The sequence below is a fragment of the Bos indicus x Bos taurus genome, chromosome 23 (genome assembly GCF_003369695.1).
Source record: "Bos indicus x Bos taurus breed Angus x Brahman F1 hybrid chromosome 23, Bos_hybrid_MaternalHap_v2.0, whole genome shotgun sequence".
Classification (NCBI taxonomy): Eukaryota; Metazoa; Chordata; class Mammalia; order Artiodactyla; family Bovidae; genus Bos; species Bos indicus x Bos taurus.
In genome coordinates this window covers 13,022,305-13,041,295 of record NC_040098.1, presented here as the reverse complement: position 1 = coordinate 13,041,295, position 18,991 = coordinate 13,022,305, and the positions used below count along the sequence as shown (strand labels likewise).

The 18,991-nt window shown below is 38.1% G+C and overlaps 1 protein-coding gene across 1 annotated transcript in view; it reads right to left on the bottom strand.

Annotated features, from left to right (window-relative positions):
* Positions 1-18,991, bottom strand: part of ZFAND3 (zinc finger AN1-type containing 3) — a 328,471-nt gene that overhangs the window by 65,357 nt on the left and 244,123 nt on the right. The window contains exon 3 of the mRNA XM_027524033.1: positions 14,517-14,699. Coding sequence (XP_027379834.1) covers positions 14,517-14,699 — 183 coding nt within the window. The remainder of the gene's footprint in view (positions 1-14,516; positions 14,700-18,991) is intronic.

Sequence of the window (18,991 nt, the reverse complement as noted above, 5' to 3'; positions counted from 1 at the left end):
TAACAAGTGGGAATCTAAGTTTACAGAAAATTCTCAAGCCAGATAATAGCCCTCCCACTTCTCCAGATGAAATTTCCAAATTAAAACATTTACAAAACTTGTTATTCTAAGTGTTAATCTCTCAAAAGTTCTAACCCTAACTCACTGCATGATCTCTCATACCATTTGGATCTGAATTAGACATTCATGAGCACGGATTTCCAAAGTGGGTACAGAAGCTGCTATTGGTAGCTCCCTGTTCTGTTCATAAAAGGCCTCTCAACAAAATTTCATTATCATTCCACCCCCCCCCCCTCCTGAATAATTGTTGCTGGGCTGCTCTGCAAATATTGTGTGTATATGTGTGTGTGTAAGTGTGCTTGTTAGCCTATTTGCACAATAGAAATAAAATTTAAAATTCTCCCACATCACCTTCCCCAGGGAACACCACGACAAGCAAAATGAAATCAGGAATACTTTGCATTTGCACAGCATTCAAAAACACTCGTACAGGAGCATGCATGGACATCCCTACGGGGTCAGTGGGATATGTTCTGGAAGAATGCTCTCTTGACCCCAGCAATGACCTTAATGGCATGAGCTTTTTTTTAGTGGCAAAGTTTTATGCATCTTGATACTCTAGCATATTAGCTGTTCAATATGTCTTTTACTACTGAATGCAAATGATTCAGGCCAAAATCAATTATCACACATACATAGCTATTCAGAAGGGAAATTGAACCACTAATAAACAGTTGACTTTCACCATATTTACATGCTTTAATCTAACATGTTAGTTCTCAAACATTTGCGTCTTAGGATCTTTTTACACTTAAAACATGAAAGACCTTTTGTTTATGTATGAGGTGATGAAGTGAAGTCACTCAGTCGTGTCCGACTCTTTGCGACCCCATGGACTGTAACCTTCCAGGCTCCTCAGTACATGGGATTTTCCAGGCAAGAGTATTGGAGTGGGTTGCCATTTTCTTCTCCAGGGGATCTTCCCGACCCAGGGGTCGAACCTGGGCCTCTCGCATTGTAGGCAGACGCTTTACCGTCTGAGCTACCAAGGAAGCCCTTTGTTTATGTAGGTTATAGCTATTGATGCTTACCTTATTTGAAATTAAAACTGAAAAAAAATTGTAAGTTTTCATTTAAAATTCACAAAATAATTACATGTCAACATAAAACATGTTTTTTATGAAAAATAACTACACATTTTTTAAAAAATGAAAGCAGCCTTGCTTAAAGGAAGAAACCTAGGTTTTCACATTTGCATTCAATCTGTTACAATGCATCACTCATCTGAAACATATGAAGAAACACCGCACTCACACAGATATATACTTGGAAAGGGGAGGGCCTGGTGGACCTCATTAATGGGTCCTGGGTACCTCTACAGGTCTTTGGACCACACTTTGAGAACCACTGGTATAGAATAAAACCGGTTAATATAATTTCCAAGTTCTCCACACTTTGTTCACATGCCAACTGACTTACTCTAGTCTTGCAAAGACCAATCAGTGCACTAGTACAAATAACAGTCAAAGGTTTGCCTATTCTCAACAAAGCATTAATATTTAAATAACATTAAATACTTTGGTGCTATATTGTCGAGTTATAAAACCACCAGCCCTGGAGGCTACTCTAGGTCCTTTGCAGTTCTACAAAAATTTTAGCATCAGTTTGTCAATTTACCTACACACACACACAGAGAGAGGAAGTAGACTGCTGGGTTTATACTGAATCTTTATTTTGAAACAACATCTTAACAATACTGAGTCTCCTGACCCATGAATCCATGAAGGCAAGGAATAGTGGAATAAACTCTACAATTATAACTTCAACCCAGAACATTCTATTTCTGCTACTTATGTAAGAAGAGTAAAACCATGTTTCATGTAACTCAAAGGATTCTGAGCAGTTAAATCTGTTTGATTTCAGTTTTCAAATGTGATCTCTTACCTAGAGCCCTTATAACCAAGGAAGAGCATCCCATGTACTCACACACACTGACCACCAATACTCCAAACTGTGATAATGTCCAACAGAAATGAACACTGAAATTCTTAAGACACCACCATCTCGAGGTTCAAAACTATAAAGAATCCTTTTTTGAGAGGTCAAAATATCACCTGGTGAATGAAGTCAGTTCTATTTTTAGACACTTTTGTTTCTGTCTGTGACAAAGCATACTTAATATGGATATGAAATCAGGAGCTGTCACTTCTCCAATTTAGACTTCAGTTCTGACTATTTACAGGCTTAAGTAAGGCCCAACTCAGATTTCTACATTTGCATTATACCATCAACATGAGCATGAATCTCATAACAACATTAATGAAGAAACCACTCAGCATTACAAGAGCTTTTATTTTTTTGACATAATTTAGCTACCAAGAGTGTTTTCATCAATCCTGTCCTGTGTCTACAAATCAAAGAATGCACTGCCATCCTCAGAAAAGTGACTTGTGCATGTTCTCCATAAGAGCGTCAGAAAAAATAGAAAAATACGTCTGTTTAAGCCACAGGTATCGTCCCATGGGCATGTAAAAAGAATCTTGAACATAGGTACCCCTCTTCCCTGACTCGTGCTGAGTCTCTCCTATAAGTAGCTGTACCACAGCTGGCAAATGTGACAATGATCAAAGTGACAATGATCAAAAGGAACTGTAGTCAAACCTCTTTGTTTTGTAGAAATAAACACTAGCAGGGCCTACTAACAGGACCTTTCTTTGCAAACAATAGTTGAAAATGTCATAATTTGAATTATGTAAAGAAGTGTTTATACTGGTATTCTGGAATTTTAAAAATTCCTTACCAACATGGCATCCTATTGTTTATTAAATCTAAAGAATTACCCTTTTGACAGATCAAAAAGTGAAATGTTTTATGAAGTAACATATGAACACAAAATGTAAAGTTATATGTAGCCTTTTTTTGGCATGGGCAACTCTGAATTTTCAGAGAGTTCACAAACACCACCAAAATACATTCACTTAAGTTTAAAATAACACACAGATAGATGCCCCTATAATAATACGGTATTTTTCCCTAGCCAAACATGCCTGTCATAATAAAACTTAGATTTAATTTAAAATCAGCACAGTGTCACGTATTACCAGTATCTACACAAAATAAAAACAGTATGACAGCTGCAAAGGGCTAAAGTTATGTGAAGTGTGGTTGTTCACGGTGACCTTTACTTTCACAGCCAAGTATAGAGCATTTCATTTAATAAGAACATTAAAAAATCTGCATTTGCAAAGAGGGGGCAGAGATGATGCTACTTCAAAACCTAGTATGAATATCAATAACTGTATAATCTCATTAAGTGCCTGAGGAAACCTTTATGGGAAACTAACCTTTCAGATTTGTGGGCTTCTTAAGGAATCCTTGAAAAACGGGTGCTTAAAGTATGCCAGTCTCTCTCACAAAGGGGAAGTTTGAAGGGGGAAATTCAGGTGATAAAAGAAATACCTATCGGCAAAACTTGCTGTTTCACAACAAGCAGGTGGCTATTTGCACAGTTAAAATAACAAAAAAGACAAGTCTTGTTATTCTAAAAGCTCTGTTAAAAGAGATGACCTGTCACCACAACAAGACAACCAAATTTCAAAATTAGGGAGGAAAACTGCCTTTCTGAGTTAACTTCATCTTGAGGTTACTGAATGGCACAGAAAATAATAAAGAGTATTACACAGCTGCTCAAAATCCAGTTCAGGCAATGTGAAGCCCTTCTTCAGTGTATCAAAACACATGAGCACATGAATGTTCTCAAAAGTATAAAAAACTAATGAACTTTTCTCAATATCTAAATCATTTACTGAATATTGCCTAGCTGGCTACTATGGGGAAGAGCAAAGCAGAATAAAATCAAGTCTCTGCTAATTTTGAGTTTAGCCTCTAAACTGGTACAGAGATGACTTCTCATGTCAATGAGGGACCAACACAACGCATCTTTAACATGTTCCGGGAAGAAGTCAGGACTCCCGGGGGGAGGCACGTGTGGACGAAAGGGTTCTGAGGGAGGCCTCCACAAGGACGGATAAAAACGGCAATATGTGCTGCCACGGTGTCTTTGGGGGACAACAAGAATCTGGTTTCAGTTCAGAGCTAAGTATCAGCGCTGGGAAAGGCAGGGAGGTCAAATACAATGAGGTTCCAGATTACATGGGGGAAGGATTTCTGATAAAAGATTAAGAATCTGGATGATCAAATTTAGGCAGTGATGAGTCAGTGAAATAATGCCCTTTTTTATTTAACACAGTATCAATGGGAGATTCATCTGACAAGTTTATGGACTAGGACAAGATTAGAAGCAAGAACAGTCTAAAGATTATGGCTAGGATTTCCCTGGTGGCCCATGGTTAAGACTCTGTGCTCCCAAAGCAGGGGCCCTGTGTTCAATCCCTGGTCAGAAAACTAGATCCCACACGGCTGCAATTAAGACCTGGTGCAACCAAAGAAAAAAATAAATATTTAAAAAAATAAAGACTCTGGCTGTAATCCTATGAAAACACAATGGTGGAAATGACAATTTCCAAGATCTTTAATATTTCTCTACTGAGCTAACACTAAAGGATCACAAAGACACATTAGGAAATATAAACAGCATGAGTGCAATTACGAAAAAGATTTAAACTGTGAATACCTAAAGTTAAGAGCACCTTTAATAGAAGAAATTTTAAAAATAAAAACAATGTATATAACTTCCTTCCAATAAATTTTAAAATGTAAAGGAAATAGGTATTTTTATAATAATACTACCAAAACTGACTTTTAAATGAGGTCGGAAATATAAATAGTCCAATATCACATATCAAGCCAATCAGTTTTATGAATAAGTTCTTTAAGTTTTCAAAGAATAGACACATAATGCCAGAACATAAGACAAAAAGCTTGTGTTAGGGCACAGGAAAAGATGAAAAACTTTCTGTGAGATTAATGTAACTAATACCTAGACAAGAATAGCATGCCCACCATATATAAGCACACGCATACACAAAATTAACTCACTTGTTAAAAAGGTACAAAATCTAAAATAAAATTAGCATTTTGAATTCATCAGTACTGAAAGATCTGAGAGAGCTTATCCAAGGAATGCAAAGGTGGTTTAACACTGGAAGTTTATTAATTTGAGGGATTACATATTAAAGGAGAAATCTATATGATCATCTTAATAGATTTGGAAAAAGCATTTTATAAAATTCAATATTTCTGAGTTAAAAAACTTAGCACACTACAAATAAGTTTCTTAACCTGATAAATAATATCTACAAGAAACCTTGCACCACCTGGTTTATAAGAGTAAAATATCAGAAACAGTCTTAAAAAAAAGAGGAAATAATAATAATAATAGAGAATACTACATAGCAGTTTGAAAAGAATTGGGCTGACCTGGAAAGATTTCTTATTATATTGTTAAGTAAGAAAGCAAGTTACAGAACAGTATGTATAGTATGTTCTCATTTGTATAAAGAAAACCTTGTATTTATGTACACATGTGTACAACTGCATATAAAAATAATATATAATCCAAAATAAATACACAGTGTAAATAAATATACTCTTCAAAGAGTGGGAATTTGAGGCGGGGAGAAGGGGTGAAGGTATTAAATGAGTATTTTTACCTTCTATTCTACATAAACCTGTCTTTGCTTTACTTGTATATTAAAAAAATGAAATTAAAACTTAAGAAGACAACAAAGTGGCCAGCAAATAAGCAATTTAAAAGTCCTGGTTTTGCTTTAATTCTGACTCTATTTTTAGACTACAAAAACAGCCAGATGACACTAAAGTGCCTGAACAAGTTCTGATCCAGTTAACATTGTGGGATAGAAATAATTTCCATTAAGAAAACACTGCTAAACTGCTCAAGCCTTTCTGCATTTTGACCAGGATTCACTTAATGACCCCATACATTGATTCCTAGTGAATTACAACCATTCAATTCAATACAGCATATAACTGTACATTATCAGACTGTACTGCAAAGTATCAATCTTTTTAGAACACAGCCCTAATAAAAACAGCATGTTTTATAGAATCAGCTTTAAGATAAATAAATGCACTGGAAAAAAATACCTTTAAATTAAAATCAAAAGAGACATTTAAATTTTCGGCATTCTTCATTATGGGAAAGAATTTCCCACTTTGAGACTATTATATATCAGAAAAGCTCCATCTGTTGTATAATTATCTCTGATAAATGGCCTGATGCTCCAAGCTTCATTAGAGAAAAGGGAAGGGAAAGACACATACAGAGAGAACTGTAAATAAATCTCCTCACCATATTTCACTTAAAACCAGCCCAGCAGGAAGTCATAAAATATTTTTTAATAGGTAATATTTTCTAAATGTTCTACTAGAATAAGTCAGCTGGTTTTGCACACTATCCGGTCTTCAAGTAGGCATAGTCTGAAAAGAGAAAACTAGCTTTACTTAGCAATAATTAGAAATTTAATTGGTAAAAACAGACAAAAAGTTCAGCCACTCAGTGGCAGTGATATTAATTTTCCAAGGGACTGCTTTGTCAGACAGGAATCAAGACTAGCAGCCAATGAAGCCCTATGCACGTTCAAAGACCCAAAGGCAGTTTAGCAAGGAAATCTGTTAAAACGCACCACCATTTTATTTTTTAAATGCCTGGGGAAGCTAGGCTATGACCAGGAACCAGTTTCCAAGGAAACAACAGAACTCTCTTTGTTTAACAAAATTAATTTAACCACAGATAAAGAATGCTCTCAAATTTCTATTTTGGGAATCACTGTTACATTCAAGGAAAATCTAGCCAGCACTCGGAAATGAGGCTTTATTCATTAGAAGTCTTCACTAACATTCCGGTTAGTACAGTTCTCACTTTTTCTGTATACTTTCTTTTGGTTACAACAAAATCATCTCTTGTGTTTATTAATATGTAGTAGAGAAAAACAGGGAAAAAATATTTCAGCACTATGGATAATTTAAAAAGGCCCAGCGCTGACTTCAGCCCTGTCATGTGACTCAAGGCAGGTCACCATTCAAACCTTTTCCTCGTCTGGAGAATAAGGAAGAGACGATGTGCCCTGCCTATGTTGCACTGTCAGGACAGTCCCAGAAAAATGTGTGTCAAAGGGCTCTGTAAAACAGGGGTTGACGGACTTTCTCTGCAAGGGACCACTGGGTCTCTGTAGTAACTACCCAATTCTGCTGTTAAAACGCAGAAGCAGCAACAGGCAATACATAAATGAATGAGCGTGGCTGTGTTCCATTAAAAATGTATTTAAGAACATCAGAATTTGAATTTCATATAATTTTCACACGTTGTAAAATTACTGTTCTCTTGATCTTTTTCATTTAAAATCACTCGTAGCTCATGGAACATACAAAAACAGGGGATGGGCCAATTTGGCCTGTGGGTTATAGTTTGCCAACTTCTCTTATAAACTATCACTTTTTGCATGTATGGGTTGCTGTTTATCTCTTAGTATGAGCCTCTACAGAGTTCAGAAAGTGTTCTGTATGAGGAGGGCCCTCTCTGTTAGATTAGAACGTCAGAATATTTAAGAACAAGTCCATTTCTTGCCATTGCCCTTCCCTAGTAGCAGAGGTCAGTTCCCCTCCTCTCCTGCCTAGAAAGAAACAGACAAGCCAGCTCTCTACCAACACCTGAACTTCCATCCACTATGCAGTGGACTGGCCAACCTCCCCTTCCCCCAAACAAAAACCCCGACAAACCCTAGCTAAATAGGTATGTACATCGTAAGGCCCCCCAACAGGTCACGAGTAGGGATGTCCAGGCCATTTAAGAGCATAACAACAGAAAACCTAATTTATAGGAGAAATAGAGAAAAATGTCTTCTAAAAAATCTTTTAAGTCCAATCTGTGAGACTCTCACTTGAGGTGACCAGTCAGCTGCCCATCTTGTTAAGGCTGTCAGGGCAGATGCATTGCAACTCAAGATAAGATAGTGAAAGTGATTGTCAAGTACAGTGAAGACCCAGGTGAGAGTAGACAGCCTGATCCATTAACACCTTCAACTGTGACCCACCTAGGAGAAGAACAGTGGAGGAAAAGGCAGCAGGGGCTTGCAGACATTAACAGAGAGCAGAACTCCCTACCATGCAACCACCCTGATGGCTTTAACAACTAGCTCCAATGTTCAACCCCACAACCTGACATTATCTTCTCTTTCTTCAAAAGTTGGCTCAAGAAACAAAGTACAAACCACAATTCAGCACCTCAATGGAAAACCTGGAAATTGGCAGAAAAATACTTAGGTAGTAGCAAAAGCATTAAGAAATATATGTGATTTTATTCAAGTGTGCAACACTGTCCTCTGCAGTCCTTTCTACTACAAATCATCACACAGACAGGCAGCTACTCGGTGGCAGCTGGCAAGCCAGGCTGCTCTGGGATCTTGGGCGAGAGATACAGAATCATCCAGGGCCTCCATTTCCACATTTGCAAAATAGGTACGGTCACAGTACCCATCTTACAGGGTATTATGATCAGGAGGCAGGTTAATACAAACAAGTATCTGGAACAGTGCCTAATACTTGTAAGTGCTCTGGTGATTCCTATTACCATTTTTATAGCGTTTAAATATTATGACAAGTCCTTTTGGTCACTGTTAGCATTTTGTTTACACTGTGTTTTGAAAATGTTCCTAGTGCCTAAAGGTCCGTGGAATCTTCTGCAGACACCATAAGATGGGAGAGGAAGAGATGCGTGTGCTCAGACAAAAATATCACTTGGAGGTTTTGGACACCTGTTTTGTTTGACCTTCAGTCAAGGAGTTTTAACAAATTCTTTTAACAAATTCAAAAATCTGCCCTGTTCTCTGCTTTATACACTCTTAACCAAGAGTTCTTATCTTATCTGCAGTCTTTTTAAAACCGTATTAACGCACCCAGACTCTTGCCACGTGTTATGTTCATTTAACAGTGAGAAGCAGAAAGTAGATGTAAGCAATACTCATGCTCTTGATTATCAGGAAAGAAGACACGGCACTTCTGGTCCTACACAGTAACAACAGATCCATAACTACTGTACAGCTTACAAATTAGGCTGTACTTGGATTTGGAATTCCAAACCCATTTTCCAACAACTCCCACACCTTACTTCTCCATAACTCTGTGGGGAAGCTAAGGGTCAACAGATAGAATTCTGATCTCTTAAGAATACTTAAAGATTAATATACGTAATCCCCTGATGCCTCTTCTTCCACCTAGGTACATCACAGTTGAAGAACTATGCAAAATGTCAATGGATCAGGCTATCTCCTCTCACCTGAGTCCTCACTGTACTTGACAGTCATTTTAATTATCTCCTGTTGACTTAAAATGCATCTGCCCTGAGAGCTTTCTTTTCTTATCCCCATAACCCCCATCCACAAACCAGGAACACATCTCCTCACTCTAGCATAGTTTTCAACCTAGGTGAGATGGCAAGACCCACGTGTGAAAGCTTTTGCAAATGACATGCTTCTTAACCACTATTTCTGCTACTGCCTCCCTTTTACTCTAAAATTCTTATGCACCTGTCTAGGAGAACAAGTCAGAATCTCAAGAAGAGGCGTACATATTTGAAACAGTGACCTCCTGGTGGACAGAGACGTTAATCTTACTCATTTCAGTACCCAGCACTTAACCAAGTGTCATTTAGCAAAGACTGTTAAATGAAACCACTGAAATAGTTTATTAAAGAGTTTATTAGATAACCAATCATACCATCACCAAACTGAGTATTTCTTGTCAATTTACAGCTTCCTGCAGCATTTTCGGGAGAAGGCAATGGCACCCCACTCCAGTACTGTTGCCCGGAGAGTCCCATGGATGGAGGAGCCTGGTAGGCTGCAGTCCATGGGGTCGCTAAGACTGGGACATGACTGAGTGACTTCACTTTCACTTTCCACTTTCATGCATTGGAGAGGGAAAGGGCAACCCACTCCAGTGTTCTTGCCTGGAGAATCCCATGGACAGAGAAGCCTGGTGGGCTGTAGTCCATGGGGTCGCACAGAGTCAGACACGACTGAAGCAACTTAGCAGCAGCAGCATTTTCACAATGTTGAGGCAATATGCTATGATTGTTGAAAGTGAGAGGGACAGAATAGGATAGTTACACAGGTAGCTGTAGGGGTCCCAGTAGGGGACTACAGCTAGAGAGGGAAACCTAGGGAGACCACTGTGAGTTAATGATCACTCAAGAAAGTTACCAGAAAGAACGTCATGGAACAAAGCAGGCTTGCTTAACTATAACGCTAAACATAAAAGCACGAGATATGCACCAGGTCACGAGGTAGAAGAAAAATGTTACAACTCCTATTGATCTGAGTAAGCATCATGATAATCCTAGTTTGACCTCACAGGGTCAGACATTCTCCTGCCCAATATGATGGAGGGGCAAGCGATATAAGACTGACTCTACTCAAAGAAGGCAGTCTTTTCCCCCTCCCTCACTTTCCCTTGACTATATTACTGTAGCCCACTTAACCTTCGAGGCAGAGCTCCCTCACCTGTCTGCCTGCATCTCTCTCACAAGCATCCTATATTAATAAATCTACTTCTTACGTATCACTTTGCCTCTTGCTGAATTCCTTCTGCACTGAGACACAAAGAACCTGAGCCTCAGTGAAGTCCAGACGCCAAGTGAGTGATTCTAATTAAAAGACCATGGGTTCAAATCCCAATCAGGGTTTTGGCTGGGTTCAAGTCCCAGCACATGTGTTCAAGTCCCAGTCTGAGGTGCACGGTTTCAAAGGCAGAGGCCTTGAAAGTTTCACAGGCTCTGGAGCCAAATCAGTGGGTTGGAGCATGAGCTACACCAGGAAGCAAGAGCTCTAAACTTCAGATAGAAGTTACTGAACCATTCTATGCAACTGCCTCATCTTTAAAAACAGGATTAATTAATAAAAGCACCTACCTTATAGGGTATTGTGAGAATTGTATGTAAAGAGCTCAGAAGATAGTCAAACACTTCATAAATACGAGTGAACATTTTCATTATTATTAACAAAGCCCATACCATACAATGAAATTTGTTCCTTGGCTTTTGTGACCTTGAAAGTGAAAGTTAGTCGTGTCCGACTCTTTGCGACCCCATGAACTATACAGTCCATGGAATTCTCTAGGACAGAATACTGGAGTTGGTAACTTGCCCACTATTATTCACCCCCTCTCTGACTTCTTCAGTTGCTTACTCTGTTCTGGTTTCTGTCAAAGTTCTAGCATCACTGCTTTTCTTTCTTCTCACTCTCGGCTATCTCACTGAACTCCTAAGGCTTCACCTATCATCTGCGTGGGGATGAAGCCAACCTTGATTTCTCTCTCCTGAGCTCTAATTCAGACTGCCTAGTTGAACACTTAAGTCATCACTGTATCTCAGATTAGCAAATCTCCTTTCTCTAGGTCTTTGAAAGGCCAAGATTTATAATAATAAGCCCAACAAGAACTGGGAAATGAGATTAGCTTCTGAGAGTTTCACTTAAACAGTTAAAGCAGTGATGTCTCCAGAAAGAGAATGGATCTGAAACTCGTTTTGGGTTGGCCAAAAGGTTCATTCATGTTTTTCCATAATATCTGACAAAAAAAACTAAACGAACTTTTTGGCCAACCTGACAGAGCCACACATCCTTAATCAGACTTAAAGTATTTATGTATATCAAAAGAAAAAAACATGGCAGTCTACAGAAACCTAGAATGGCAAGTTATAGAAACACAGCAGGTGCTATGTCCCAGGGGCTCACAAGCTCAGGGCAGGTCCAAGCCCAGGGACAGGAGGGGGAAAAGGGTATGAAGATGGAATCTTGTGCTGAACACAAGACCTTCCCTGTATGTCCTTAGAGTCCCCTGACAATTAGGCTCACTCAATTAAAATTTCACTTCATTTAACCCCACTTGCTCTGAGTCCATACTTTGCTATTTGTTATGTAAATCCTTTTTATGGATCTGCTTCCCAAACAGATCTGACTCCAGAGAAAATGTTTTAGTCATATGGATATAGTATTTTTATTTCCAATCCCTGTTACAAGGATTTTTCATGGTGAATTAATCAAGTAACTTTTGGTTACCCCATTAAGTTTCCACATAACCTTAATTACAGAGAAAAGAGCTGATCTTACCAACATGATGTTGTTTGATCACTAAGTCATGTCTGACTCTTTGCGACTTCATGAACTGCAGCACGCCAGGCTTGCCAACATGAATATTTCTATTCTCTATGGCAGTTACATTTCATATTATGAATAAACTGATTAAAAGCATGAGTTCTGAAGACAAATGCCTAACTTTGGATCCTGTTCTGGTTTCTACTAGTTTGTTTTGTGTGTGTGCTTAGTCACTCAATCATGCCCGACTCTTTGGGACCCTCTGGACTGTCGCCCTTCAGGCTCCTCCGTCCATAGAACTTTTCAGACAAGAGTACTGGAGTGGGTCGCCATTTCCTCCTCCAGAGGTCTTCCCAACTCAAGGATCAAACCCGTGTCTCCTGTGTCTCCTGCACTCCAGGCAGATTCTTTACCTGCTGAGACACTGGGACCCATGAGCAAATTACTTGATAATTTTGTGCTTGTTTCCTTATCTATAGAATGGGGATAATGAGTATTCACACCTCAACGAGCTGTCATGAGGAATAAAAGAGAAAATACACGAAACATATAGAACAAAGTCTTGCACATAAAAAGTGCTCAATTAAAAAAAGCTGTTGTTATCTCAGAGCACTCGGGCTGCTCAAGTTGTTTTGATCCTGGCCTGATCCTGATGTGTGGATCCAATCAAATGCTGTTCCATAAAATGAGATCCTGATCAGCTCCAACCTTGCCTTAGACAAGGAGTCCTTAACCTAAAGGTCAGAGTGAGCTTTAGAAAAAGTTTTATTCAAAATTGAGTATAAATGGATGGTGTGTATTTTTCTGAGACAAGGGGTCACAGCTTCTCAATAACCCCAAACAGATTTTTAAATATAAAACAAAGCCTACTGTCTTAATATCATCACTACCACTTTCATCTATTCTTCTCTTCTTATGTAATTTCTACACCTTCTCCTAGGCCTCTTTCAACAGTTTACAACAATTTAAAAATTCTCTCTATGCAATATTATCTAGTATAATCCTTCCCTTTTCCAATACTGCCAGGTTACTTCTCAGAATAACTATGGCAATATTCCTTCCTTTGCTCAAAAACATGACTACTGTCTCAACACCCAAGCATCTTCACTGAGCACTCAAGCCGCTACGGCACGGCTATACTCTGTCCAGCCTTGTCCTCCATAAATGGCCCTAAAGGAGTGAGCCACTTGACACTGCACACTCCATGCAACTTTCCTCCGTGTGTCTGTCTTCAAACAAGTAAACCAGTAAATCAACACCCTCCTTCAACAGTCCATGTCTTTAACACATGGAAAAGGACCATTAAAATGGGTGCACACAACTGTGTACCGGGGTTTCTCAACTTTGGCATTACTAACATGTCAGGTTGGATAATTCCTTGCTGTGGAGGGCACAGTGTCAGAGGTTTACAGCACTGGGGGGAGGGGGAGGAGCAAAATCACTCCTAGCTGAGAACTGCTAATTTATTATAAGAAATATATTTAATTTCCTCTGATAAACAATAAGTTCTTTGAGGACAGGGACTATGGCCTTTTTAACTTTTATATTCTCAATTTTACCTAGTATGACAGTTTATGATAGGTTTAGATAAATGTTTGTTCTCTGCTGAAGTTAGAAGACAGAATATTCTAACCTACCATATTCCAAGGATTTCTAGATATTCTGAAAATTTGAAACACCAAATTTCAACCTGTTATTTAAAGCTTTTAAAAGGTAAAAATGGCTGTCATCAACATCACTATAATTTTCAACAAACTCTGTCAATTACAGTTGTGCTCTAAAGGAAATGGCTATAGCACTATAAAGCTTAAGTGGACAATGGACTTCCACATCATATATGTGATAATAGTATTCTATCACTAAGGACTTATAGAAGAGTAACGGAAATTACTTCCTCCTCCCTTCAAATATCCTATGTATACAGGATATAGTGTTATCTCAGTTAACTGCCTAGAAACATTCAAAGCCTATTTAGTGAGAAAGGCAAGGCTTCAATGGAAGGTTGCTAAATCAGGGTAGTTCCCTAGACCAGTGGTTCCTCAATTCTTGCTGCATATTAAGAAGTCTCTGAAGAATTAAAAAGAACATATCACTGAGCCTCCCTCAAGACCAATTAAATTAGATTCAGGGAATGGTACTGAAGATTAAAATTGTTCTAAAAATCCCCAGTGCATTCTAATTTACAACCAAGGCTGAGAACTGCCCTAGACTGGTTCAAAATCTCATGTACCCTGACAGTTAACATAAAAGGCACTCTTTTTAGAAAAGTTTAAGCTCAATGGAAGGCTGAAACTTATTCTCTACCTTGCTGACTTGGGCCTGTACGTTAACACTTAATCTTGAATTAAAAGAGCTGCTAGTCTTTTCCTGGGAGAGGCATTACAAAGAAACTCATGATCTGATTCTTAGGCGGCCTTCTCTACCACTTCACAGGATCTGGGCACTTACACTCCTCTTTACTTGGTGCAGTTACATTCAGCTCTGTCGGAAGCGGCTGCTGGCTAGGACTAAGAGTTGGCGTGGTTAGCGAGGTATTCTTGTTGTCACTGGTGGTCTCTTCGGAAAACAGATCTGATTGGCTGTTACTTGTACTTGGAGTGGAATCATCGTCTGGTTGTTTCTTTTGAAAATCTGAAGAGAAAGAGTGAAAAGAACAAGTTTAAATAAGAAGTTCACAATTACCCTGGATATTAGAAAATAATGAAAGTGTAAAAATTAAAACTAATTTGAGTGATTAAAAAATGTAACTAACATACTGGTCAAAACCTTAGAAAATTGGTGGAGAGTCAATGAGTTAAAGATTCCCATGGTCCTTGTATTATTCAGGTAAGTGGTGGACATACTGATTTTAATGTAAGACTCAGAAAAGCCAAATGCATGTTAAAATTTTAGGGGTAAACAAGGATAAAAGGAATAAACAAAAACTGTTCAAACCAATACTGGACAGATTAGAAGGTGAAAAACAGCCGAGGAAAAAAGCAGGGTAAACAAAAAACAAATAATAACGTGGTAGGAGTAAGTTCAGATATACCACTAGTGGTAATAAATGTAAACAGGCTAAACTTAGTAGTTAAAATACAAAAAATTAAAACTAAATAAACAAAATCCTGTTTGGAAAATTATGGTGTTTCCAAGAGACATACTGAAAATATTAACAAGAGAGAAAAATTTTAAAGTATAGAAACAAAACACCAGTAAATACAACTGATTAAAAAGCTAATCATAGCTATAAGCACTGTATGGAAATGTAAACTTTGAAGCAAAAGCGTTATGAGAGGTAAAGAAGATCATTATGCAACAGCAAAAAACAAAATTACCAGAAATATAAAACAACTCTTATTTAATCTATATGCACCTAAAAACAAGGCCTCAAAATACGTAAAGCAAAAATAATTGGAAATCATTGGAATCTATGGGATTTGATGATTAGAATTTATGGGAAACCAACAATTAGATGATGAATTATTTTCAAACACATGTGGAATATTTATAAAAACTGCCTAAAACCTGGATAAATTCTGACCACACATTATGTTATAAAGCAAATGTCTCAAGAGATAACAAAGAATTAGTAAGAAATAAGCATTATTAATTGACCAGAGAGCAATTAAGTTAAAAACTGGTAATAAAAATCTTATATATCTGCAAGTTTTTAAAATGCATTTTAAACTCAAGGGTCAAATGAGAAATTAGAAAATATGTATAATTAAATGATAATATAATTACTCCTTAGCAATATCCAGTGAAGACAAAGATGCACATACATTATCTATACCCTGTCATTCTATTAGTAGGTATATACCTCAGAGAAAATCAGCACAGAAGTACAAGGATGCTGATTATATACTGTTTGTAATACTAACAAGTCAGAAGCAACCTAAATGTCCATAAATCGTAATATATTTAAATAGTGGAATAATGTACACAGTGAAAATCAATGACTATTGCCACAACACATTAACATAAATAAACCTCAAAATTATGTTGAACAAAAGAAAGTCACTAAAATAATACAGTAAGATTGTACCACATAAACATTAAAAACATGCAAAACAAATCATATATTCTTTCAGAATATGTATCTCTAAGTCACTAAAAAATTAACACAGTTCAGGACAGCGGTTACCTCTGAGATTGGCAGTGAGCAGTGGGATGTGAAGTGAGAGCTATGCAGAAATATTCAAAATTATAGGTAATGTCCACTGGCAGAGAATAGATTAAAATGGTATATTCATTCATTTGATGAAATAATGTATGGTAGTTAAAATATTTATAAATGAACAGAGCTGTAAGTACAACAGAAAATCTCAAAACAATGTTGAGAGAGAAAAGCAAGCTACAGAAAGATATATATGTCTAACGTGCTATGTGTGTTTTGCTTAGTCATTTACTCCGTGGAAGGAAACTTATGACCAACCTAGACAGCACATTAAAAAGTACAGACATTACTTTGCCAACAAAGGTCCATCTCGTCAAGGCTATGGTTTTTCCAGTACTCATGTATGGATGTGAGAGTTGAACTATAAGGAAAGCTGAGTGCCGAAGAATTGATGCTTTTGAACTGTGATGTTGGAGAGACTCTTGAGAGTCCCTTGGACTGTAGGGAGATCCAGCAGTCCATTCTAAAGGAGATCAGCCCTGGGTGTTCTTTGGAAGGGCTGATGCTAAAGCTGAAACTCTAATACTTTGGCCACCTAATGTGAAGAACTGACTCATTGGAAAAGACCTTGATGCTGGGAAAGACTGAGGGCAGGAGGAGAAGGGGATGGACAACAGAGGATGAAATGGTTGGATGGCGTCACCGACTCAATGCACATGAATTCCAATAAACTCCAGGAGTGGTGATGAACAGGGAGACCTGGCATGCTGCAGTCCATGCAGTCGCAAAGAGTTGGACACAGCTAAGCGACTGAACTGAATGCTCAGTTGAGTCCAACCCTGTGGCTCCACAGACTGCAACCTACCAGGCTGCTCTGTCTATGGAAGTCTCCAGACAGGAATACTGGAGTGGGTTGCCATTTCCACCTCCAGGGGATCCTCCCAACTCAGGGACTGAAACTTGCACTGTGTTTTCCCAAAGCTTTTCTAATTTTCTGTTGTCACTGAAGTCTTTACAGGGCATCTGAAAGCTTAGATCTGAACTGAACAAGGGTCTTCAATTCTATCTGTAATTTTTTTTATATCTTAAAGCCAGTGGTATGTATGTGACTGCTTAAAGTATTATGTTTAGTCTCTGTATGCTTCCTTATTAAAAAATCTTATGCTGGACTATGAAGCGGGCTTCCCTGGTGGCTCAGACGGTCTACAGATAATACTTTTCTGTATCAATTCAGAGAAGGAACACAAGACCCTGTACACTCCACATCACCTTATCTTTTGAACCAAAGAAGCTGTTGTTACGCTCAATAATCTCATCAGAGTCACTATCCGGACATATTCTGAGCATAAGAACTGCTAGCATTTATGTTGCGTTTACCATGTACCAGGCACTGAACTAAATGTTTTATCTATTTAACTCATTTACTTTAATCCTCCAAACAACCCTACCAAGGGAGGTATACATTACCACCACTTCGTTGATGAACAAACTGAGGTTTGGAAATTTTAGGTTAATTTGTTGCAATAGCTAGTAAGCAGTAGAATCAGGATTTAAACATAGGTTTATCTGACATGAAAATTCATGGTCTTCAGTCTTAACCACAGGATGAAAAGACCTCCATGTCAAACCCCCACCCATTTATAGGACCAAAGGTGAATGCTATGGATTTAGCCAAAGAATCACTAATCTGCTGTGCCCATCAGTGATTTAAAGCCTCTACTATTTCTGTGTATTTATTTCTCCTAGCCACTTTCTTACTTTTCAGTGTTTTGACATTTTAAAATGGCTTACTATCCCAATGTTAGTTGTACAGCACTTTTAGAGAAAAGGGTACTACATAAGTGGAATAAAAATATTGCAGATAATGCTTTTTTTATATCATGTCATCTCATTAGCTCTATGTCAATAATCACTGTGTCCCTCCTATAGCCACTTCTTTAGCACTTAATTGGAAATAAGACCCTAGAAGAACTGAAATTGAGTCATCATTGTACCTTTTAACAGAATCCCCAACGCCTCAAGACAGACACACATAGAATCACTCACTGAGGCACGATAACTCTTTGAGGTTAAATCACATTGGTGTCCGAAGACAATTACCAGGTCCCACCTACACAATCTCCAGCCCGTGTTTACCGTTTCTTGATGTCGAGGTGCTCCTCTTTAAATAAGTTTTCTTTTGTGAATCTGCAGCTGACAGATTCTGACAGAATCTGCAGCTGTACCTTCTTTTACCCCATCTTCTCACTGATGTCTTTTATGTACCACCACAGGACGATGGTGTGAAAAAAATCACAGGGCTAACAGTATTCTTCACAAACCAAATTGGCTGCAAACAAGAGGACTAGTAGAAGCTTTATACACTCTCCATTTCAATTCAATAAAGAAATCAGAAATAACAGAATTTTACAATCAGAATTAACTTTAAAGATCCAGCCCGATCCTCTAACTTTACAGATAAAGAAAGTAAGAGCCAAGAAAGTTAATGCAACTCACCAGATGAAATTCAGTTAATTATAAGAGTTTTCTAACTCCCAGGCAAAAGTTAGCAGCCTATATGATACAAAAGCATTAAAGTCAGATCTGGAATCAAATTCGGACTTTGCATATGACTAAAAGCAAACTGTTTATTCTTTGGGGGTCTTGTCTGTAAAACGAAGGGAATGAGTTATTTCTACCTCTCAGGATAGTGTGGATTAAACAAGATAATGTACATAAGCTATCCGCACATGTTCAGTTCAGTTCAGTGGCTCAGTCGTGTCCGACTCTTTGCAACCCCATGGACTGCAGCATGCCAGGCCTCCGTGTCCATCACCAACTCCTG